Consider the following 24,068-nt stretch of genomic DNA (forward strand, 5'->3'; position numbering starts at 1 on the left):
AATATTATTTAGCTTATAGTCTCTGTCTGTCTGTCTGTCTCTCTCTCTTTTCACTAACTCTTCTTGCTCCTTGGGTTTTAAAATGTTCCCTGAGTTTTAAGTTGCAGGAACATTTTAGCAATTAGATACCGTAAATGTGGATGAAAGTATATGAGTAGAACTGAGTGAATGATAGGGGTCCTCTTTTAAGCAGATGACCTAAGTGGGAACTACTGGAAATCAACCCAATCTAAAAAGACATATAACTATCTGAATCTTAACTTAAATAAAGATTTTAAGTATGGTAGAATTCAGACGGTGAACCAGCTTAATGCCAACATTGCAAGCTTTCTATGCGAGAGCTATTTACCATTACTTTGTATATTTGAAAGCTTGAACCAAGTCCATAGAATAGCAACATGCAGAAGCCTATTTCTTGTACATTTAAAAAGCATAAATGTTCACCCTGGCTGATGTGGCTCAGTGGATTGAGTTCCAGCCTGTGAACTGGAGGGTTACAGGTTCAATTCCCCGTCAGGGCACATGCCTGGGTTGCAGGCCAGGTCCCCAGCTGGGATTGTGTAGGAGGCAGCCAATAGGTGTTTCTCTCACATGTTTCTCTCCCTCTCTTTCTCCTTCCCTTCCCCTCTCTCTAAAAATATATAAACAACATCTTCTTAAAAAACAGCATAAATCTTTGTTCCTTTTTGTAGATATAATGAATAAGAAACCAAGACTAGCCTGGGAACTTTATCTCAAGATGGAAACCTCTGCAGAGTCCTTTAGCCTCCTACAGCTCATTGCCAATGACTGCTACAAGGTGAGTCTGAATGAGGACAAAGGGAAACTGACGATCGGTATCGCCCTGTTGGCCAAGAATTAGGGAAAAGTGTCCTGGAGACTAATGGCTGTGGCGAGAGGGTTTGCATACTGGTCTCAGAAATGTCACCTCTACTATCAGTGAATTGAACCCAGTGTTTCAGGGTTTTTTAATGTGTATATGAAATAGTGATTTAGAGAGGAGGTTTTAGATTTCTAAAGGCTGTGAATCTTTACATAGCACCCAGATGCAGATATTCATCTGGTAGTTGGAAACTTGGTTTTGAAGCTCAAGAAATGTCCTCTGACATCTAGCGACATAGACTTGGAGAAATCATCCACTTCTCAGTAGTAGTTGAACCCCCGAAAAGTAGTGAGATTGTCCAGGTTAAAAAAAGTAGATGGTTGCAAATCAAACCTTGGGGAATACTAACATGAAAATAGTAGACAGGAAAGACAAAGGAACCAGAAAAAAAAAAAAAAAGAATGAAAAAGCAGTCATTTTGTAAAGGTCTGACACTGTGTGCGCCTGGGTAGGGAGTTGGAAAGGTGTGAGGGAGCTTTTTAAAATTAAAAGTTTTTTAAAAACTAGCCTCAAATTCCAGAAATTCCTATTTTGGGATTATTTCTTCCTATCCAAAAGACAGGAAAATGGCAGGTAAAGGTAAAGAAAGTCTCGTGTTAATCAATAAAATCTCATTGCAAAGGGAATCATTACAAAAATAAAGTGAGTTACCATCAGTGGAAAAGGTTTTAAAACAGGAAACTTGAAATTGTTTACCATGACTTGGTGGATGGTATTGATGTTAAGTGAGTTATGGGAGACAGAGGGAAAGAAAACATCAAAAAACAGTAATTTAGTTCAGTTTTAGATGTAATACATGTGAAGCGTGTTTGAGGCTCCCAGGCACAGATATCTCGTGTGGGGAATTATCAGGATGAGCCTGGCCTTCAGGTGAGAGGTCAAGATGAGAGATCTAGTTCTAGAAACTAGCAGCAGGTATGGCGGTGGTGATAGCAGCCCCAGGAGCAGCAGAAAAGGCCGGGGGGGGGGGGGGGGAGGTGCGGTGGGGGCAGGGTATGGCAGAGAAAGATTAACCAGGGAGTGGGGTGAGGAACCATGTGCTCGTGGGACAGAAAGAGAAAGAAGAGTCAGTGAAGGAGACAGGATGAAGACGAACAGAAAGGAAAGGAAAAAACCAGGAGAGAGGAAAAGTGCTTTGCGTTACTTATTTTTTCTGATGCTGTTTTATCAAAAGCCAAGAAGGAGAATGTCAAGTCTGCAAGTAGCTGGAGTTGCATGAGGCCGGAGAAAAGAATAGCAGGTAGAGAAGAGAATCGGATTAGAAAGTGGATGCAGTGAGTGCATTGTCGACCACAGTCTTTAAAACTGATGCAGAGGATAAGGAGGGACACGCGGTGCTAACTTAAAAGCGGAAAGAGCATTAGGTACTCTGGGGGAGGGATTAGTTTTTGCAGGTGGAGGGAGAATTCTTTTTTCTTTTAGAATAGGGAGTAAGTATACTTTTAGGTAGAAGAGCCATTGAATAGGGAGTTAAGAATTTAAGAGAGTGGGAGCATTATTTTTAACTTAAAAATGTTTTTTAAAATTTATTTTAGAGAGAGAAAGGGAGAGAAAGAGAGAAACATCGATGTGTTGCTCCACTAATGTATATGTTCATTGGTTGACTCTTGCATGTGCCTTGACTGGGGGTTAAACCCACAGCCTTGGTGTATGGGGACAACCAACTGAGCTACCCTGCCAGGGCCAAGAGCGGGGGCATTTTTTGATGGAATAAGGCCCTAGTGAAGATGAAAGGGGGATGGGGTTAAGATCACAGGAAGATAATGACTTTGAAAAACAACTTGGGCCCTCACTGGCATGGCTTAGTGGGTTGGGTGTCCCCCTGCCAACCAAAAGGTTGATAGTTTAATTCCTAGTCAGGGCACATGCCTGGGTTGCAGGCCAGGTGCCTCTCTGGGGGCAGCTGATCAATGTTTCTCTCCCTCCCTTCCTCCCTCCCGTCTCCTCTCTCTGAAAATAAATAAAATCTCTATTTATTTATTTTTTTAGATTTAATCTATTTTTTTCCCATTACTGGTCAGTGCCCCTTATACCCCTTTCTACCCAGCAACCACTGCACTGTTTAAAATCTTTTAAAAAAAGGAAAAAAAAAACAATTTGGCATTTCCTCGTGTCTCGGTGGTCCCACGATGACCTGTCAGTTCTGTGATTCACTGGAAGGACTCCTATGACTCAACATAAAGTTATGCTTGTAGCAAAGACGGATTACAATTCAGGAAGAAGACGTGTATAGGGAAGGACTAGGAAGTTCAAGCACAGGCTTTCTTGCCCTCCCTCTGCGCAGGCGCAGGGCCATGCCTTTCTCCAGCTGCAGGCTGCAGGGGCACGCGTGAGGTGCGCTTGTCCGTGGGAAACAAAGGCAAATGCGAAAGAAAAGGCAGAATGAGTCCTAATGTATCAATAATTGCATTAAATGTAAATGGTCTAAATACAGATTCCACAGAGTAGATTAAAAAAAAAATGACCCAACTCTCTACACAAAACTTACTTCAAAGATCATGATATAAGTGGGTTGAAAATTAAAGGATGGAAAAAAATATACCACAATATAGTTAGGCAGTTGTTTTTTTAACCCCAGGCAATGAAAACATTATTCAGTAAGTACCTGTTCACAAACGCTTGCCCTCTCAGGCCATTTTGGGTCTGTGTGACAGGCCTGCTAGACCCTCCTCCGAGACCTCAGTTGTGGAAGTAAAAAACTTCCAGACCCTTTTGGTGTATATGTGGCGTCATCATCCTTGACATCCCAACCAAACTCTGGGTGGCGGCCCCTCCTGCTTTTGCAGGGTTATCGGATAGGAACAAACTAGGGGTACATGCAGTCGCTTGGAAATACAAGGACGTTATGCTGGATGAAAAAAAGCCAATCTCAAAGGGTCCCACACTGCTGTTTTATATATATAAAATATTCTTGAACGTTATAGAAATATAGAACAAATTAGTGATCGCCAGGGGTGAGGATGGAAAGCAGGGAGGGGAGTGCATGTGACCACAAGGGGTAGCACCAGGGGGATCTTCATGGTGATAGAACAGTTGTATATATGAATCTACACATTTGTTAAAATGACGGAACTATACATACATTGTAGCAATGTGCATCTCCTGGTTTTGATATTGTGAGATTGTACCATTCTTGTGTAAGCTATAAGGGGATGGGGGATTGGGTGAAAGGTACATGAGATCTCCTTGTACTATCTTTGTAACTTCCTGTGAATCTATAATTCAGTTAAAAGGTTTATATATATATTTATTATATATATATATTATTTATTTACTTCTTACAGGGAGGGGAAGGGAGGGAGAAGGAGAGGGAGAGAAAGATCAACGTGTAAGATACATCAGTTGTTTGCCTCTTACATTCCCCCAGCTGGGGACCTGGCCTGCAACCCAGGCAGGTGCCCGGACTGGAAATCAAACCAGTGACCTTTTGGTTCACAGGCCGGCACTCCATCCACTGAGCCACACCAGCCAGGGCCAAAGTTAAAAGTTTTTGAAAAGTAAATGAACTAGAGCTATATCCAGCAACTTGGGTGAATTTTATAAACAAATATAGGACACAAAAGAATATTTACACTATTATTTCATACAGATAAAAATTTGAGAGTCAAAACACAATTAAATTGTCTAAAGCTATACACATAGGTGATTATGAAGCAAGTCAAAGAATGGATGACCATTCAAGCTGGAATAGTAGATGTTTCTGGAGGGAAGTAGAGGGTTGTGGTCTGGAAGCCACACAGAAAGCTGCTGTTCTGCTGCGAATGTTTCCTTTTGAACTGGGGTAGTGGTTACACTTGTATTCCCCTTATGATCAGACATTAAACTGTACATTTACGTCGAATACACCATTCTCTCTGAGTATTATTTCACACCCCAAAAAATGCTGCAGAGAACATCGGAAAAAGGATTAACCTCAAAAAGGAATATGAGCAGCTCCTCTTGTGAGATAACCCAAAAAAGAGGGAAAGGTGAATGAAGGTATAATTTGAACCAAAGGGAGGAAGGTTGTGTTTTCCCTATGGAATAGAGAAAAAGGCTTTGCTAATAATGCAATCAAGATCTCAAGGAAATTCGTGAATGCTTATGACAGTGGTTTACAGGAATGGAGAAGTAACTAAACCGCAGGGAGTGGGGGTTGCTCGGCAGTTTGAAGCCTTCAGTGAAATTGGTAACACTGTACGTCTGATTGCCAGTCAGGAAACCTCATCTGAGCACGATGTAATGGTGTTCGACATGCTCGACAAGGCCAAGGAAATCTGTGGTATTACCTGTCAAAATAAATGAAATGTTTTAAAGATTTGGTGTTTTAAAGTAGTGTTCAGCATACATCTAGGCATAGGAGAGGTTAGACAAGGTCAGGGAAAGATCATTCCCTTGGACTGAATATGATCAAATCAGCATAAAGTAGATGACTGACCCTCTACAGACCGTACTGAGACGAAGAAAAATACTCAGTTCAAATCACGGTAGTCAGAGTTTATACTCAAGGTTAGGGTGTAATTAAAAGAAAGGACATCCATATGAATTGATTATAGGATAACTTCACTATATTTAGAAAAGATGTTACATTGTTGAAAATAGAATGGAGGTAAGCTGACATAAATTGAACCCAAGCGCCCAAACTGTGATTTTCCTTTTTCTTGTTTTAATAAGAAGTCTACCTAATGTGCTGACTGAAAATGTTGTCATTACCCATGTACTCATTTTACGCGGTTCTGTTTCATGGTGTCTTTATGTTTAGTTTCATCTGTGTGATCTGGTGACTATAAGCATTACCACAACTCTTTGTTTTGTCCAGATGGGCCAGTTTTACTACTCGGCCAAAGCCTTTGATGTCCTGGAGAGGCTGGACCCTAACCCTGAGTACTGGGAAGGCAAGAGGGGCGCCTGTGTGGGCATCTTCCAGATGATCCTAGCTGGGAGAGAACCCAAGTAAGCACACGGGCGAGGCAGGCCGCCTCTGCTCATTGGCTGGGCCGGGAGGAAAAAGAATGGTTTCATGGATGACGTCCTCTTCTGAAAACTCCAAATTATAATGATGTTTTAGAATGATGACTAAAATGTTCAGATGTTATATATTTCTATTTGACCTTTTTCCTCCAGAAATTTTTTATTTTACAGAATCAGATCATTCTAAATCCTCTATACTGGGAGCATAGAGTATACTAAAGCTCTCAAATATGATAGCTCTAAATGAATTGCCATTTCATTTAAACAAAGTTTGTTTGTTTCTCAGTTTCATCTACTCTTTTCTTTGTCTATTGACCTTTTCTTGTGTCTTTTAGTTTAGGCCTCAAAGAATTAGGAATAGAGTAAATGTGGTTGATAATTTTCATTACTGAGACATTAGCTTATATAAAATGAGGTGGCTTGTAGCTCCATTGTAAAAAAAATTGAAATGTTTAAAACCAAATTCAGTGTTCTAAAAATAACTTCACAGAATGTATTTGTTATCACGGATGTATGGATAGGGGATGTGATTATTTTATAAGCAAATAAACTCTCCAAAATTACCTCCTGCCTTGTATCTACTTCTAGTCCTAAATAAAAGTTTAAAAGAATTTGGTTAAATAAAAAAGGTTGCTTGAGGGGAAAAAAGTTGGAAATATGAGAGAACTCTTAGGGAGAAGGATCAATACACAGTTACCTGTAGATTTGATAAGGTAATAGGGAAGTTTTAGTATGCATTTCTTGAAACATAAATGTTAATTGTAATTAAATTTAAATTGCTTAAAACATAAATACTGGGCATTTGCCAAATCTTGGTCCTTAACTTTCCTCTTTTCCATGTTTATTAATATATTATTTTTCTTGAAGAAACATCCATTCCTCTCGCTTTGTAAAATTTCACAAATATGGTAGTGTTATCCAGTTATTTTTCCTTAAACCAAGAAAAATCTGGGACTCAGACAAGCTGAAAGACTTGTTAGTTCAGAGCTGGAATTTGAACCCAAGTCTCAACCCAGCTTGTTGACATACCCTCTTTGTACCCTGTCATGCAGAATAAGCACAGAAATGGAAATATTTATGTCTCTTAAGACAGAGGATAAAGAGCATGTGCGCAGGTAGAGCAAGTGCACAGGGAAAACTTGGGTTGCGAGAAGGGTATTATGGAGTTTCCATTTTACTCTGCCACCGCAGGATAGAAAGCTGGGATGTTTGGAAGTGGTGTATGCACGCACAGGAAGAGTCTGTTACCAGAAATGCCCTCCTAGGAGTATATGGAGAACAGTTAGGAGTTTGTTTTACCTGCTAATTTTCATTCTCTATTGAAACACTGGGTCCTTGCAAATCTTTCCCTCAGAGAGACTCTTCGAGAAGTGCTCCATCTCCTGAGAAGCACAGGCAACACCCAGGTGGAATACATCATCCGGATCATGAAGAAATGGGCCAAAGAGAACAGGGTGCCCGTCTGAAACCGCTGCGGAGGACTGGGGGCCAGTCACTGCTTCGCCATGAAACTGGACATCGTTTTGTCCCTCCAGCTCGATGTGAGAGGCAGGCCTCTATTTTATTGATGTTTCCTTTCCTTGATCCTCAAGCCACAGCCCCCTGACTGCTGGCGCCTTGCCTCCTGGCGGAGCTGCGCCGTCGCCCCTGCCGTGGGCTCCGTGGGGTCCGACCAGCCACGGGACTCCGGACTTCCCCGGTGCCTTTCTTCCAGAAAGACTCAGGACTGTGACATTTTTTACTGACTTCAGGGAGGTCGGCATAACTTTTCTTTATATTAACATTCCACGGCATTTTCTCCAAGCTGCAGTAAAAATGCCATGAACGCGCAGGAGTCCCCATCGTTCTGGCAACCTGTCGTCAGCCCTCTCTGCACGCTGCCCTGGGCACGGAGGGATGCCATAGGCAGTCCTGTGATGTGCCTCTGAGTCTCGGGAGGACGGAAGTTATGCATAGCTAGATGATGCTCGGGATGGCGGAAAGGGCCTCCATCAAGTCACTCACAGGTAGTAGGCTTAGGGGTTAATCCTTCAGTCAATGAATTCTCAACCATTAGAACACGTCACAGTGGAGTAACATGAGTACTGCAGTTTTTTAAAAAGTGAGAACTAGGAAAAAAAATCTGTGTGGTACATTTAAGATTTTTTAGGAAGCAAAGTATACAAATCTCATTTGTGATTTCTCCATTATATTTTAGGTAACAAAACAGGTTAGGTTTTTTTCTTCATGTGTCTTCCTGAGTAAATACCGATTTTGAAAGTAGGGCCACAAAGGGTCTATGCAGGCATTAGGGCCATGTGTTAAAACGGGGTGCTGCAGAGCGCAGACCGTGTAGAGGCCTTTGAGGGATGTCCCGATAGCTGGACTCCAGCCTAAGTCACATCGCAGCCCCAGATTCCGGAGCTTTCACAACGTAACCCTGTTACAGGTTTGAGCATTCTTAGGCTCACAAGCTATTTTCAGAAAAGAGACCTCCATATTTTTATGCCCCATATTACCTTTGTCTCTACACCATATTTTTTCCCATGCGTTTAAGACACTCAATATTACAGGTGTAGGAAGTGCAGAGCTGGGCCTCTGGATGCAGACGGTGCGCAGGATGGAGATGGGAACACGGCAGGCGCTGACCACAGGCCTCCGATAGCCTTTGCCCTCTGGATGGTTGCAAGGGGTTCTCTCAGCTCTTCTCAGGCAGATGATCAGTTTTCTTGTCTCATCTTAGACCCTGATCTAATCAGTTCAGAGCACAAATCAAAATAAACTGGCCTGAACGACTGAATGTTAGTAGACAAAGTTACATCCTTTTTCATAGGTCAAAGCTTTCTTATTTCCTCAATATGTGGTCCCTACTTTTTCAATAATTGGTTCTCAGCATCTAAAGTAGCAGGTGGGTCAGATCTGGGCAGAGCCTGCTGCTATCGTTAGAATCCTTCTTGTGATCCTTCCTCACCTCCCCTAAAATATTAGGGAACATAATAATGGAGAAAAGACATGGAATTCCTCAGTGGCTGTTGGCTATGAAATTCATCTTCCAGTTAATTGCTGTTTTTTTCAAGTTTCCTATATTTGAAAAGCTTTTCCACTGATGGTGATTTAAATGAGTTTTTGTTGAATTTAGCACTCCTCCCTATGTTTTCCTGTTTGTGGAAAAAATCTGATATTCCAAAAATAGCAATTCCCTGAATTTTAGATTTTTAAAAAGTTTTTAATCTATAGAATTGAAACCCCCCACTCCAAAAAACAAACAAACAAACAAAAAACACCCCTAACCACCAGTTTAGGAAAGATACCACCTTAACCCTGCTGTTCAGAATAGCTACTTCGGAGATGCCTTGGCGGGTCTCAAGGCCGCTGTGCAGTTTGCACAGCTGCTGTTCCTCACGTGATGGTGCAGGAGAGAGGAAGGTCCGGGCTGAGGAATGTGTGTAATATGTTCAGTTCCTAGCATCGATGTACTATTTATAGTCTGTGGCAAATATTACTTGCAAATGGGATAAAATTCTTATGGTTATTTTTGTACTTCAAAATAATTATTCTACTGTAATATATTCAAATTAAAGTTTATTATCTGGTTCTTACTACGATATTCTGTGAGTGCAGTGAGTGCGAGCCCTGGGTATGTCATGTGCTTTCTCCCCTTTCTTTTCTGACCCCAGAGTGAAGGGAAAAAAGTCAACAAAGTTCAGGGCTTCACATATTACTCTTTTTAAGAGAGGAAAGTAGATATTCCCTAGGAATCCCTGTCCATTAATGCTCATGGGTCCTGCTAAAGCGTATTAGGTTTGGCTCTTTGCTGAGCTACAGCCCCATCCCAGAAATTGTGTGACCAGTGCATACTAACCACCTCACACATAGAAATTTCTCAAATACTTGTTGACCAAATAATTAAGCCTATCGTATGTGGTAGAGCAGGGGACGCATAAGACCTGGCCTCATACATTCTGGTCCCCATCCAGCTGTCGTTTGATCGTGTGCTGAGCATACACCAGCCCTAGGTGCTTGGGATGCAGAGATGATGCCGAGTCCTGATCCTTAGGGAGCCCAGTCCATGGGCACACAAGCAAGATACAGATGATGTATTGTAGAATTGTACACTTGAAACCTATAGAATTTTATTATCCAATGTCACCCCAATGCATTTTTTTTTTTTAAAAAGCAGCTCAGTCTAACAGTCTATACAAGTAAACACAGTAAGATGTGGCTGATGTTGTCAGTGGGAACAAAGTTTTGAAAGGTAAAAGAAGGCAACGGGAGTGATTGTATCCCTGTAAATGGGACCCCTCCTGCCTCACTTGGGAGCAGTCAGGATGGATCCTGAAACGCAACAGCATGCGAGACGCCCAGGCTTCTGCCATGCGTACAACACATGCGACGTGTATCCAAATGAACAGAAACCAAAAGGCTGCTTTCCTCTTTTATGGCTTGGCATGTTGAAAAAGTTGCAAGCAGGTGGGTGGTATATTTCATTCGTTTTATCTACTTTACAATGGCAAAAATGAATTAGTTAGTTACGAGTTTCTCTAGTTAGGATTGTCTCGATCTGACTTACATAAATAGTCCTCTTTCTCTTCTTCATACCATAAATACTTCTAAGGCTTATATGTATTTTAGGATTCTGTTCAAATTGTATGTGGCCTGTTTAGGGACGCCCTCAGAGGGGCAGAGCTAGAGACCTGGTGACGTGCCTAAAACCCACCCCGACTCTGGACTGCGGGAGTATGTGAAGAATATAAGACAGGCTACAACAAAACGCTAGTGAACGCAATCAGCTGATGTGTGTGTATGAGTGGGGAGTCTATAGACAAGTTTGCACTTTTCTGCAATCAAACCCTTTCTTTAAATAAAATCTGAATGACAAATACAACTAGAAGCTGCCCTTCATAGGGCGACACAAGTTACAAACCCCAGACACAGGGAATAAGTGCCTTGCTAGGTGAACCGCAGGTGGGAGGACAATGGGTCAGGCTTGAGCATGCATAGCATAACCTGTGGATATGTTTCCTCTAAGTTGATTCATCATATTTTTTGTGTATTTATTCCTGTGTTCATGTATATATTTGGTGAGCTACCTCCATCCAACTGCGTTCCAGAAGACTTTTGAGATAATTTTTTAAAACATGAACAGACAAAAGGCCTTTCAGAGTAAGGGAAGCCAAGAGTCAAGTTCACACACAAACGAACATACCAGAATTACTAAAGACAGACCAGAGATTCACCTTCAGGCTTCTTACCAATGAAAGCAGAGTGTGAAACACAACCAGGCAGAAAATTCAGTCTGTGTATGTGAATGAGGGCCCGAAGGGGAAGAAAAACCTGGATTCTCAGTGATCTCTGATTATTCCTGGGTTTCGAAGTTGGATTTTCTGCACTATAGCTTAGATGTAACTACATGCTTAACAAAAATTTCAGGGGAGTCTTACTGCCCTCTAAACAAGTACAGGTCTTTCCTACTATGCACAGTTAAATAATTAAATGAGCCCATTTACTTCTAATTTCCTCTATAAACATATAATTAAACTCTCCATCAGTTTTTGACTCAAGACTAGTTATTAATATGGTGGAGCTGAGACAAGTCACTCAAGTTTTAAAAATTACAGGTATGCGTTAGGATGAAACTATAGGTAATAGGGTCCTAAAGAATAATTGCAAGGCACTGTAGAAGCAATGAAATGATGGAGTGGTAGAGCTTATACATTTTTTTTTTAAACCAAGCTCTGGTTAGTTTTATCACAAAGAAATTTTCATTGGTTAACTTTTCGCCCGTCTGTTCTGGCTTCTGATATCACCGGGGTCCATGACAGCCAGCGTGCACACTCTGGACCATGCTCCACACGCGGTGCCCAGTTCAGGACCATTGTCCCCGTGGTGGTGGGCCCCCGCTGCGGCCAATGTTACATAACACCCCCCTTCTGATTTCCTCAAGGCGGGACCGTGGCGGGCGAGGAGGACCGGTGTCGCTTCGCCTCACCTGACCGTCTTCAGAGTCTGCTTGTGCCCCAGCACATACTTCTCACTTTTCATAACGACTTGGAGCCTAGAGTTGATCGACTCTGGTGACTTTTTCAACTTCTTTGCGGCCGCCATCTTCCTGACTTAGGTACAGGATGGTCCCCAACCAAGAGCAGCCACCAAGATGACCAGGGTTAAACAGAAAAGGCTAAATGGGGGAAGTGAATGGAAAACTGAAACTTGATGTATAGAATTGAACTAGGTAGAGAGAATAAGCAGACATCAGATGCTGAGAACAGCATAAATGAGGCCATAAATAATATTTAGATACATTTAACCTTAACTTTAATTGTTCTTATTCTTTATTTTCATACGGAAGTTAATCTATTCTTTGAACACCAGGAAGGCTTTATTTGTAAACTTGCAGTTTCAAACTGTGACCCAGAAATTTCCCTCCTTGGTATGTATCCAAGAAATCCTCCCCCCTAACTCTATAGACGCACACCAGAGGGTATGTACAGGAAAGACCTGGATACGGCCAACATGCCCACTGAGAGTGGAGTCCAGAAATAAACTGTGGTGACATCAGAATGGCATATTACACAAAATAAATGACCTACACTTGAGCAACAACTTGAATGAAACTCAGCCATGTATTACACCAATAACTTTTTGTAAGTTAAAGACAACTCAAACATAAATATACAATCAAGAGGGAAGCAGGAGAATGACGATCAAAGAAATCAGGCTGGTAGTTACCAGGAATGCGGTAGGAAGGGCTGGGGTGGAGGAGACAACACAGACTCAACCAGAAATTGATCCAGCACAGTGGGGAGGATGGGGGGTGGGCACAAAGCGTTCCTGTTGAGGGGGTAGGGTGAGAAAAAGCTAAATATTCATATTTCATTGCCCTCTATTCGATGAAAAAACATCTACATTTTAGTTCTGAGAAGCAGAGGAGGCTGAGCAAGCCAAAAAATCACAGAGGGAAGCCGTATTCGCGGGAAGCACTTTGTCCTGTAGCACAGAAGACACCGTGGGGAACAGCCCCACAGCCGCTAATCAAAGGAGGCGGAGAAGAGGAATGCAAACCTGAGTCAGAGGTAAATACCTGCCAGGCCAGCCCGTGGCCCCGGGGTCCCGTGCTGTGGCACAGTCACCAAAATAACTGGCCCAGGAACAAAGATGAGTAACCAAAACAGACAACACAGATAAGGGTCTCTAGAAAATTAATACAAGAGAAAAAGAAGGAAGGAAGGAAGGAAGGCAGGAAGGCAGGCAAATGGTGAACAAAAATATCACTAGAAAATTGGTGATGTGTATATGAAAGCTGTAACCCAATATAAAATAGTAAAACTCTGACAGAAAGGTAGAAAAAAGGTAGTTTATTGCTATTTTATCTTTAAGGTATCATTAAAGGTGATAAGTCAAGTAGTCAGTATACAAGTATATTTTACAATACAAAGGTGAATTGTAGAAAGAGAAAATACACAATTTTTAAAAAAGATTTATTTATTTTTAGAAGCAAGTGAAGGGAAGGAGAAAGAGAGGAAGAGAAACATCCTTGTGTGAGAGATACATCAACTGTTTGCCTCTCGCACACCCCAAATGGAGACCCAGCCGCAACCCAGGCATGTACTGGGAATCGAACCAGTGACCCTTTGGTTCTCAGGCTGGCACTCGATCCACTGAGCCAGGGCAAATTTCTATCATTGATCATAGTATAGAGTTATAGACAATGTCCAAAGAAATTGAGGATTAAGCACATTATCAAATCATCCTCTGAGAACAAAAATATAAACCTTCCAAATTAACAGAAGTAACATACACAAAACGAAGCAAACATCAGTTCATGAAAGATTTTTTTTTAAAAGGTTGAAAGGAGAAAATGTGACATAAGATAATGCGGCAGATCTATGCTCAGACATACATCTCATGTCAAAAATGTAAATGGGCTTAACTCACCTATTAAGTAAAACAGATCAGCAGACTGGATTGCATAGCAAAACCTAACTCTGTTCTGTCTACATATAACCGTTGACAATAAAAGCTGAGCAATAGTAGAATCCTGCAAATGCAAATAAAAAGAGAGCAGGTGTCACAATCAAACAGGGTTGACTCCAGGTCAAAATCATTAAGCAAGTCAAAGAAACACACTTTGAATGACAAAGGGCCCATTTCTCAATGAAGATGTAACAGCTATGAGTATGCAGCAAAGGAAATAGCATCAGTATTCAAAAAACAAAAAAGAGAAGACAGTAGTAGATTACAGTGCATGGCAGTTGGAATGAAAAAAATTGTAAGTAAAGCAAATAGAGAACTTAAATATCACAACTACTGAGGACTATACTGTCAATTAGCTTGTACTTTGAAAAGAGAGAACAGACTTCCTTTACAAGGACCCATAGGACATTCATTCACTAAAGCTGATGGGACATTAGGACACAAAGAAAATACTGTCAAACAATGCACCAGCCACACATCAAAGCACTTCAAATACTCACTTCATCCCAACAAATTTAAAAAGTATGTATATTATTATTCCCATTTTGGAAACTGAGGCACAGAATGCTGAAGGTGCTTGCAGCAAGCAAATTTAAGTTAGTGAGCAGGAATCTCAAATATAGAACCAATGCGAATGTTTTCTAATCACAATGTCATAAAAATAGTAGTCAATAAAACCAGAAATCTAAGAACCCTGCCACCTAAACATTTAAGAAAAAAGAAAAGAAAACCAATTAAGCAACCAACCAAAATCTCAAATAGCCAACTGATACTTAGACAACAATCTCTTAGCTTTTGGGAAGAGAGAAATCCAAGCTGTAACCAAACTGGAGCAGAGATAAAGCTCGAAGGACAAGTTGACGTTTTGAATCCTTATATTAATAAACAGAAAAAGCAGCTCTGGCTGGTGTGGCTCAGTTGGTTGGGCATCCTCCTGCAAACCAAAAGGTCACAGGTTCAATTCCTGGTCAGGGAACATCCTTGGGTTTCCAGTTTGGACCGAGGTTGGAGCATGTGCAAGAGGCAATCGATTGATGTTCCTCTCTCACATCAATGATTCTCTCCCTCTCTTTTTCCTTCCCTCCCCTTCTCTCTAAAATCAATAAAGGAAAATAAATAGAAAAAAGTAAAAATGAGTAACTTAAGTATCTTATCAAGAATAAAAAGAGCATTGAAATAAACATAAGGACTCCACAAAGAAAAAAACAATGAACTCTGAAATTAAATGTAAACCTAGAAAAATCGATACAACTAATAAGTCAATGAAGGAGTTGGTTATTTTTTTTAATGTTTAAAAAGATTTTATTTATTTTTAGAGAGAGGGGAAGGGAGGGAGAAAGAGAGGGAGAGAAACATTGATGTATGAGAGACACATCAATCCGTTGCCTCTTGCAGCTCCCAACTGGAGACCTGGCCCGCAACCCAGGCGTGTGCCCTGACTGGAATTGAACCAGCGACCTTTCGATTCACAGGCTCGTATTCAATCCACTGAGCCACACCAGCCATGGAAGGAGTTTGCTCTTTAGAAACAATTTTATCTAATGAATCCAGGTTGGGGAGAGAACACGTACATACAAAATAATATAGGTCTTGGATAAATTCATAGGAGTGGAAGTACTGGGTTAAAGAGTATGCACATTTGTACTTTGACAGATAATTGCTGACTTGCCACATACAGAGGTTGTTCTAGCTCCTGTCTCCACCAGCAATGAATGAAAGTTTTTCCCCTTACCTCTGCAGCAGTGTCACCAAATTTTTTTTTTATATTTGTCAGCCTCATAGATGAAAAATCATACCCCTGTATAGGTTTTTAATGTCTGTATTTCATTTTGTTTTGTGGGTTAGAAGTCAAATCAGTGTTCTGCTTGAGTCACGAAGCTTTGCTTCTGTTAGAAGCTTTTCTCCTATTATATAGGATGGACCACTTTACTTTCTTTTTAAGTTTTATTTTTCAATTACAATTTACCTTCAACATTATTTGGTATTAGTTTCCGGTGTACAGCACCATGGTTAGACAATTGTATACTCTACTATGATGGGTTACATTAAATCATTTTAAACCTATTGTTCTATAAATGCTTGGTAGAATTTGCCTGTGGAACTGGCTGTTTGGACCCAGACTTTTTTTTTTCTTTTTTCTTTTTAAAGTGGTGTTTTGCTGTTTGATGTCGAAGTTCTTGATTTCTTCTATACTAATTGGTCTGGATTTTTCTCTCGTTTCTGAAATCAGCTTTGTTATACTTGTTATATTTTTCCGTAGGATAAGCCAACATTCTGATTCTCAGTGATTTTACCACAAAGTGTAAATTTTGTCCTGCCGTCCTCTGTGGTCAACACCAGGTGAATTGCCTGACAGGCAGACCCTTACCCTTTCTTGGAATTGCGTCCTTGCCCAAACTCAACCCCATCCACCTCATCACAACCTTCTGGTAGCCTTGCCTCCCTCGCGTTGTTTACTCTGGAGGTGAGTACCTGACCTAAGCTAGGCCAATCAGAAAAGCTTCTCTATGATTTTGGAATTGGGCGTAAAAGTTTCTTTCCTGTCTTAGTCTAGGATAGTCTCTCCAACAAAAATGTTTTTAAAAAAGGAGGACGTACTCATATAAAAGGCCATGGTTTTAATGATGTAACATGGGGAGCAGAGAAAGCTAGTCCTCTGGGAGAGGGGAGCAAAAAGAAACAGATCGGAGAAAAAAGCAGGTGAGACAGAGACACCTCTGTAAGTTCCTAGTTCCTGATTCTCGTTCCATGTTCTTGCGGCCTGATCACATTCCTTCCTTTGGTTTCTGAGAAATACTCTGACGTCAGCTTTATACACTTTTCTATGCATTTAAGTAGCTTAGGATGATGTATGGTACTTGAAACCAGAAGACCTGATATTATTCAGTTCTCGTCCTCACTGCCCTTCTTTCAAACCTGTTGGGCAAGGCAGCTCACCCATCCTCCGAGGCCACGACAGTCCACTTCTCACTCTATGGTCACGCCTTCCCTTGTTCTATTTATGCATATCTGCATCATCCTTATTAAGTCCTTGTTTCCTCCATAAAGTTTTCCTAGCTATTCCAAACCTCTCCGATTTCTTCCTTTTCTAAACATTCACCTAACATTTGTATAGTGGGGGGATGTGCTGAAAAGTGTTTGTCCACTATGCCAAATAACCCTCAAATCTCAAGCACCTGACTTTCACACGGAATCTCTTAGTTTACCTGCCTTTGCGGTGTGAAAATCTCATAGCCCCACGGTTACAATCTCATGAACCTGTTTTTAAGACCGAGTCTACCATTAGTTTAGTATTTCATTACTTAGCGCACAATTTGCAATAAACAGGTTCTGCTTAAGGGAACGGTTCAACTTGAATTTCTTAAAATTGGAGAGCATAAAATTATTACACCTAGAAGCAGAAAAGTTGAAGACTATGTAGAATATTCATTAATAAGTTTATTGCATAAACAAATTGTGGTATATTCATAAATGGAATGCGACAGAGCAAGAAAAAATAAACTGCTGAAGATATGAAATAATGTGGACGAATTTCAAAACCATAATGTTGATTGAAAGAAGCCAGACATAATATATACACGAGTACAAACTTTATCATTCTGTATATGTAGCATTCAGGCCAGTGTAGCTCAGTTGGTTGGAGCACCTTCCTATAAACCAAAAGGTCCTGGGTTCGTTTCCCCATCAGGCACATGCCTAGGTTGTATACGTAGCATTCAAGAACAGGCAAAACTAATCTATGGTGATAGAAATCAGACTAGGGAATACTTCTGCCGGGGAATTGAGTGGAAAGGGATAGGAAGGACCTTTCTGGGGTGGAGCAAATCTCATATATCTTGCAGTGGGAATTGTTAAAGGGGTATATATACAAAAAGAAAAATTCATTGTCGTATGCAGTTTCCTGTAAGTTAAGAATTGCTTAATGTAAAAATTTAAAAAGATGCAAACATTTAGCTATGACAGTTGGCTTTAAATCCGAACAAGCACGGCTAGATTGTCTCCCCTGACAGTTAAACCTCTCCTGCTCCAAAAACCGTCTACACAATGTCCTCCCCACATCGCTTTTGAGTCTGTGAATATACATTGAGATCATTTATATATATATAAACAGTACATTATTTCTCCCTTTTAACACAATGTCCTTCCTCTTTTTGCATGATAGTATACTAAACATTGTTCTGCATATTCTTTTTACTTAAGCATAGAGCTTTGTGATGAGATTTTTAAAAGATTGCACAGAATTCCATTGTATGCAGATTCACCATGAGAGATGTACACCAAAATCACTTAAATAAAATATATCAGCTTGACACAGATAAAAAAGTTTGACAATAATGTTGCCAGGGTATAGAGATATAGAAAACCTCACACATTGTAGATGGAATATAAATTGATACCTTCTATGGAGGCCAATTTATCAAAGTTAGAAATGCACATTATTTTTTGATACAGCAATTGAGCCAAGTTGAGCATATTTCATCTGCTTAAGAGCTGTTTTACTTCCTTTTCTGTGAACTATTTGTTCATATCTTTTTCCATTTTTCTATTAATTTATTATTGTTTCTGCTTGATCTATAGGAATTCTTTATAGATTAGGAAACTTCACCCTATGTGAAGTGTGTTGCAAAATTTTTTAAGTTTGTCATATGTCTATTAGTCAAAAGACTGTTTTTCCTGTCATCAGAAATTTAAATAGTTGAAGTTAACAATAATACTTGTAAATGCCTTCCCTAGTGTGAAATTATTTAAAATCTCAGCTGATGTCTCTCCCCCTCTTCCTCTCCTTTCTAAAAATAAATAAATAAAATCAAAAATAAAATGAAATAAAAATGCCATGGCTGGTGTGGCTCCGTGGTTTGAGTGCCGGCCTGCAAACCAAAAGGTCACTGGTTCAGTTCCCAGTCAGGGCACAGGCCTGGGTTGCGGGCCAGCGCCCAGCTCAGAGGGTTTATGAGAGGCAACCAATTGTTTCTCTCGCACATCCATGTTTCTCTCCCTCTCTTTCTCCTTCACTTCCCTTCTTTCTATAAATAAATAAATAAATAAAGTAAAAAATGAAATCTCAGCTGATTTCTTCTGAAGTTGTTATGCTTTCATTTTTTTACATTTAAAACTTTGATTCGCTAGAAATTTATCCTTTTACAAGGTGTGATATAACTTTATTCTTGCCCAGGTGCCTATTTGGTTTTCTTAAACCATTTATTGAATAATTAACTTTCTACTCACTGATTTGAAATTAACTGTATAATTCACAAGAGAAAGACAAGAAATGAAAGATGGACAATAAGAAAAATGAACGATGATTCTAAACAGGAAATTTACAAAGAGAAAACGGAAAAGACTAACAGGTATATGAAAGAGATGTTCGAATACCTTCGTCACCGGAGAAATGCAAATTAAAATAACTGGCAAAAATTATACTGGATTTGATGGTGGCAATGCAGCGGAATGCAGGAAGTGACGTAGGAATTCACATGCACTGATGCAGCCATTGTGGAGAGCACCCCCTAACCGCGTATGCGTATCTTGGGACCCAGCAGTTCTCACCTCAGTATTTTCCCCAAATACATTTCCACACAGATCTGAAGGCACATGAGTGAGGGTGCTCATGGCAGCACTGTGGTGGTGAGGGGGAGCAGGAGGCCAAGTGAATGCCTGTTGCTAATAGGTAAAATATGCTATTGCTGATTACTACTCAGAAGTTATAAACCAAATGTATTACTATAAACAGCAACATGGGTGGATCTTAAAAATACAGTATTGAGTAAAAAAGGATACAAAATGAGATATATAAAAATTTACAAATACTGTATGCATATAAAATAATACACAAGCTCACATACAAACAAAATGTTAGGCTTTAGAATTTCTGTTGGACATATGGGACGCTAAGAGAAATTTCAGAGAGTGATTGATAAAGGCCTTGCATATACCAATGATGGTAATGCACCACAAACTAAAGTATGATTAATTCAACCTTCTTTGCCTGAAATGGAAATTAAAAAAAAAAAAAAAAGAAAAAGCTCCTCAAATTCACCCATAATCTCCTTTTGCCAAACACAGGAATCATCTCCCTGAGCTCACCTTACCAGACGTGGTAGTATTAAATACAGTCAGTCGATTATGCCCACTTTCTTCAAATGCTTTCCTTCAAATATCATGTTACTTCTTAAAATTTTCCAATGGCTCTGGTTTTGATTAATAATAAAATCCGAACTCCTTTCCTCCTCCTGTGACCTGGCCCCTACCTCTTGCTGTGTTTGTCTCTTGTATCTCTTCCCCCGCTTGCTCCCTGTGCTCCAGCCATTTTGACTTTTCTTCCAACCCTGCAAGCTCACTCCCTATGCAGGCTTTCTTTTTGCTTTCTCCATGATACCCTTCCTTAGGATCTTCTCAAAACATTCTGGTCCTAAGTGACTTCCTCAGAGAAGACTAACACAAGAAGTCGTGAACTGTGATCCATTCTACCTATTTATGTTGATTCTGTTTGTCTCTTGCTATTGTCAATTAAGTTTTCCCCATTGTTTAATTCCAGAGGGCAAACCATGTTAGTTTGCAGGTAAGTTGCAGCTAGGACAGAGAAGGATATAATACAGGGGTGGGCAAACGTTGGTTTACAGTTCTATTATTTTAAAATAATACAAATAAATACAATAATAAATTAATAATACAACTATAAGCCTACTTTTGCCCATCCCTGTATAAAAAAACAAACAAACAAACAGTGTTTTGGAAGCATTAATATAGCCCCTTTACCAGACAGGCAGGAAGTGACTGAAGACAGAAAGGTGAATACAGTGCTACTAAGACAATTCCAAAATGAGACCCTAATGTAGACTCGGAAAAGGAACAATGGGAAAGAGGATACTGTAGGTAAAACAGAGTGCCAAGGAGAAATGGCAGCATTTTAGAGCTGGGGAGGGACCTCTGGAACCATTTATTCCATCACCATCTTCATACAGATAGGGAAATAGAGCAAAAAACAACCTGCTCAGAAATGGTCTGTGACGTCACACTCACTCGAAGAGTCAATAGGTGACATTGTTCTCATCCGCTTAGTGGACTTAACAGATTCCCTTTGGGATGCGGAAGACGAGCCCAGAAATTTACTTTATACTGAATGGATTAAAACGGACAGCAGTCGTCATTCATTTAAATTCCAATTAGTTTATCAAGGCGTGCTTACAAGTCACGCCCAACTCAGGTTTCTCCCCACCCTGAAACGGGTTTTTTTAGCATTTACTTTCGGAGAGTACGTCCCCTAAAATATAACCAAACCCTCAAGTTTGCGATTAATATCAACAGTTTAGGCTTTATGAACGAGCCCAGAACAGTTTCACTTGCTCGAACAATTTCCCAACTGCAAAACGCTATTGAGCATTTTACGACGGTGCCACACACAATGTCCCCCGCGGCCAGAAGAGAAAAACAGGAGTCGGTCTAGGAAAGGGAGGCCTGTGGGAGTCAGCGTGGCGCTTTGCGGAAGGAAGCCTAAGGGCGAGTCCGGCTGGAGTTGGCCGTTTCCTTTCTTCCCTCGATAACTTAGGGCTGCGGGGGCGCTGGGAGGGCAGGTACACCGGCTGGTCCTTGCGTCCCTCTACCCTTTCTCCAAATCCGCCTTGAATATCCAGCTGACAACCCCAACTCTCTAGAGCCACAGCAGAGGGCACATGCCGGGCGGGACCCACCGCCATTAAACAAGCCGGTCCCCGGAACATCCAGACGCTCGCCCTTGGCAAGTGCCTCCGGTTTCCGGATGTGAACGGAAAGCTCCTCGGGAACCCCTATACTCCTCCCTTTTAGGAAGGGCGCACACGGCGTCTTCCGTTCCCAAGGAAACGGGCCCTGCCATGGCGTCACTTCCGCTGACCTGTCTGGGCTCCCAGACTGTTGGGAGGAAAAGAGGAAAACTGAGCCACAGCCACGACGGTGGACGCGAGCGTCTCCAGTTTGCGCATGCGCCCGCTCAGTGGCCTGCTTCTATTTATGTGGGGGATCCAACATGGCGGCTGCGGCGATCCTGGCGATGGCTGTGGAGCCCATCAGAACATAGTGGCGGGGAAGGGGGCACGGTCCGCACTCACGGTGGCGTCGGCGGAGACGGCTGAGGGTGGTGGAGGGAAGAAAAGCGACGGAGAGCAAAAGGAAGGGCGGGCAGGCAAAGCACTCGGCATAGAACCGAGCGCCGGGGCGAGTGAGGGCAGAGGGCCAGAACAGTAGGGATGGCGGAGCCTCGCAGAGTAGCGTTTATTAGCCTGTCACCGGTGAGAAGGCGCGAGGCCGAATACGCAGGGGCCGAACGCGAGCCGGAGTACCCTCGCGAGCCCCCCCGGCTGGAGCCGCAGCCGCACCGCGAGCAGGTCCGGGCGGAGCAGCCGGTCCCGCGGGAGGCTGCCCCCCGGTCCGATGCGCAGCCCCCGCCGCGGGAGAAACCGCTCCCCCAGCGCGAGGTCAGCCGCGCCGAGCCGCCTATGTCGCTGCAGCGCGAGCCCCCGCGGCCCGAGCCGCCGCCGCCGCCGCCGCCGCCGCCCCCGCAGCTGCACTTGCAGCCGCCCCCGCCGCGCGAGTCGGCTTCCCGGGCCGAGCCGCAACAGAGGCCGCCGAGGGAGACGGTGCGCTTGGAGCTGGTGCTCAAGGATCCCACGGACGAGAGCTGCGTGGAGTTCAGTTACCCGGAGCTGCTCTTGTGCGGAGAACAACGGGTACAGAAGGTTCCTCCCTCATCCCCCCAGACCCCGGGAGCCTCAGGACCCGTCCGTCTTCCCCAGTGGTTTGCACCTTCTGAAGCCCACCCTGCGCGCCTCGGGTCGCCCGGGAGGGTGGGCTTGAGGGGGCTGAGGCTGAGAGGGTGGACGAGCGGTTGGTGCTACTTTCGTCTGCTCCCCAGGGTTGGCGGAGGCTCCCACCCGGCTCCACGAATCCACCCCCCCACCCCCGCCTCGTGCGTCCAAAGCCGCTCGGAGCCGGTTTTCTTCTTCATCTTTCGAAACCTCAGATTATCTGAGTTCCCTGCAAGTTGCGTGGCTAGGTTTTCCGTATGGAGCTCCAGCTGTCCTTCCCAGTACACAGGAGGAGAAAACCTTGGGGGACACGCCCCCCCCCCCCCCCCAATCAAGCAGGGACATCGTGTGACCCCCTCTAGTATTACCCTTACCTTCATCTCTATTTGTTACGGTTGGCGCAGTGGCTGCTGAGATGCACTTGCGACCGTGGAGGATTTTTCTTAATTGAAGGGTGTTTAAAAGTAATCTCAACATTTTCAGACTAAGAATTCCACTTTAAGGATGAAGGAGAAATGTTAGTTATCTGGCTATTTATTTTTTTATTCTCGTGTTGGTATTGGTAAACATTTTTATCTTTATTTTTCTCCGGAGTTCATATTGTAATTGAATGAGGAGGTGACTCCTATTTTATACGGCGCCTACTATCATTTTCTTATTTGAATGCATATCATTAGTTTATAGGTCCGAGTTGGAGGATATTGCACTTGGGTATTGTAATTTTGGGAGAATGGTGAAAAAATCTTAGCGTTGAATTTTTAAAAACTTCATCGAAAAAAATAGCTATGCCTCTGATGGAACCGGTGAACAATGGAGGTAGGAGAGAGATTTGTTGGTAACTGTAATTTTTATTGCGGTGCATTTGTGATTTTAGAAGTGAACTAAATAGGAAAATGACCGTAACAGTGATTAGAGTACAGTTCCCTCTGTTGTTTAGAAGTCATGTTCTTTATTAGGTTTTGCTTTAGCACAGGCCTGTCTGGTGGACTCCGGAAGTCACCTGTTTAGTTTTTATCCTCAACTGTCTTTATAGTTGAAATAAATGACTTATTAGTTTAAAAATACCTTAAACAATGTCACTAGGTTTTGGGGTTTTTTTAATGGCCAACTAATCTTTTGATTATTATTTACAAATATTGTCGTGTGGTCAAATCATTACTAAATGTTTTCAAACAAATGAATTAAGGGGAGAGATCATTTTGGTCACTTCATCATAATATTTTGTCCTTCCGACTCGTTTTAGTGCCCCTGTTATTTATGAATGTCATGTCATTCCCCCCCTCAATTTTTGAAAATACTATATTAGAGCATTTTTCAAATAAATTGTATTTCTTCTAGTAATCCAGGTTGGTTTGCAGTTTTACTCCCTAATCTGTTTTATAAGTTGCAAGTGAAAAGCATTGTATTTGGGTAAAAAATACATAAAAATGGCTAATATTTACGGCGTTCCTACAGGGTGCTAGGCACAGTTCTCAGTCCGGTGCCTAGTTGGTCCATTCCCA

General features: G+C 41.9%; 2 protein-coding genes across 3 annotated transcripts in view; both read left to right on the forward strand.

The window, feature by feature from the left end:
• The first annotated feature begins 667 nt into the window (after window positions 1–667).
• LOC129063012 (intraflagellar transport protein 56-like) lies at window positions 668–7,876 on the forward strand. The gene is made up of 3 exons (XM_054564017.1): window positions 668–799; window positions 5,682–5,815; window positions 7,188–7,876. The coding sequence occupies exons 1-3, from the start codon at window positions 698–700 to the stop codon at window positions 7,297–7,299; spliced, it is 348 nt and encodes a 115-aa protein (XP_054419992.1). The 5' UTR covers window positions 668–697; the 3' UTR covers window positions 7,300–7,876.
• A 13,890-nt stretch (window positions 7,877–21,766) lies between these two features.
• The window catches only part of UBN2 (ubinuclein 2), a 61,426-nt gene continuing 59,124 nt past the window's right edge, over window positions 21,767–24,068 (forward strand). For both annotated transcript variants that reach the window (XM_054564341.1, XM_054564342.1), the window contains exon 1: window positions 21,767–22,488. In XM_054564341.1, the coding sequence (XP_054420316.1) occupies window positions 22,009–22,488 (480 nt within the window). In that variant the 5' untranslated portion in view covers window positions 21,767–22,008. The remainder of the gene's footprint in view (window positions 22,489–24,068) is intronic.

The sequence above is a fragment of the Pteronotus mesoamericanus genome, unplaced genomic scaffold, assembly GCF_021234165.1.
Source record: "Pteronotus mesoamericanus isolate MK-2021 breed Mesoamerican mustached bat unplaced genomic scaffold, CSHL_Meso_final scaffold_85, whole genome shotgun sequence".
NCBI lineage: Eukaryota > Metazoa > Chordata > Mammalia > Chiroptera > Mormoopidae > Pteronotus > Pteronotus mesoamericanus.

Bases quoted from the DNA above. Each gene is read 5' to 3' on its own strand.
- LOC129063012 (XM_054564017.1), top strand. From the start codon at position 698: ATGAATAAGAAACCAAGACTAGCCTGGGAACTTTATCTCAAGATGGAA. The intron at 800-5,681 runs GTGAGTCTGAAT...TGTTTTGTCCAG, and splicing joins TTGCCAATGACTGCTACAAG to ATGGGCCAGTTTTACTACTC. The intron at 5,816-7,187 runs GTAAGCACACGG...TCTTTCCCTCAG, and splicing joins CTAGCTGGGAGAGAACCCAA to AGAGACTCTTCGAGAAGTGC.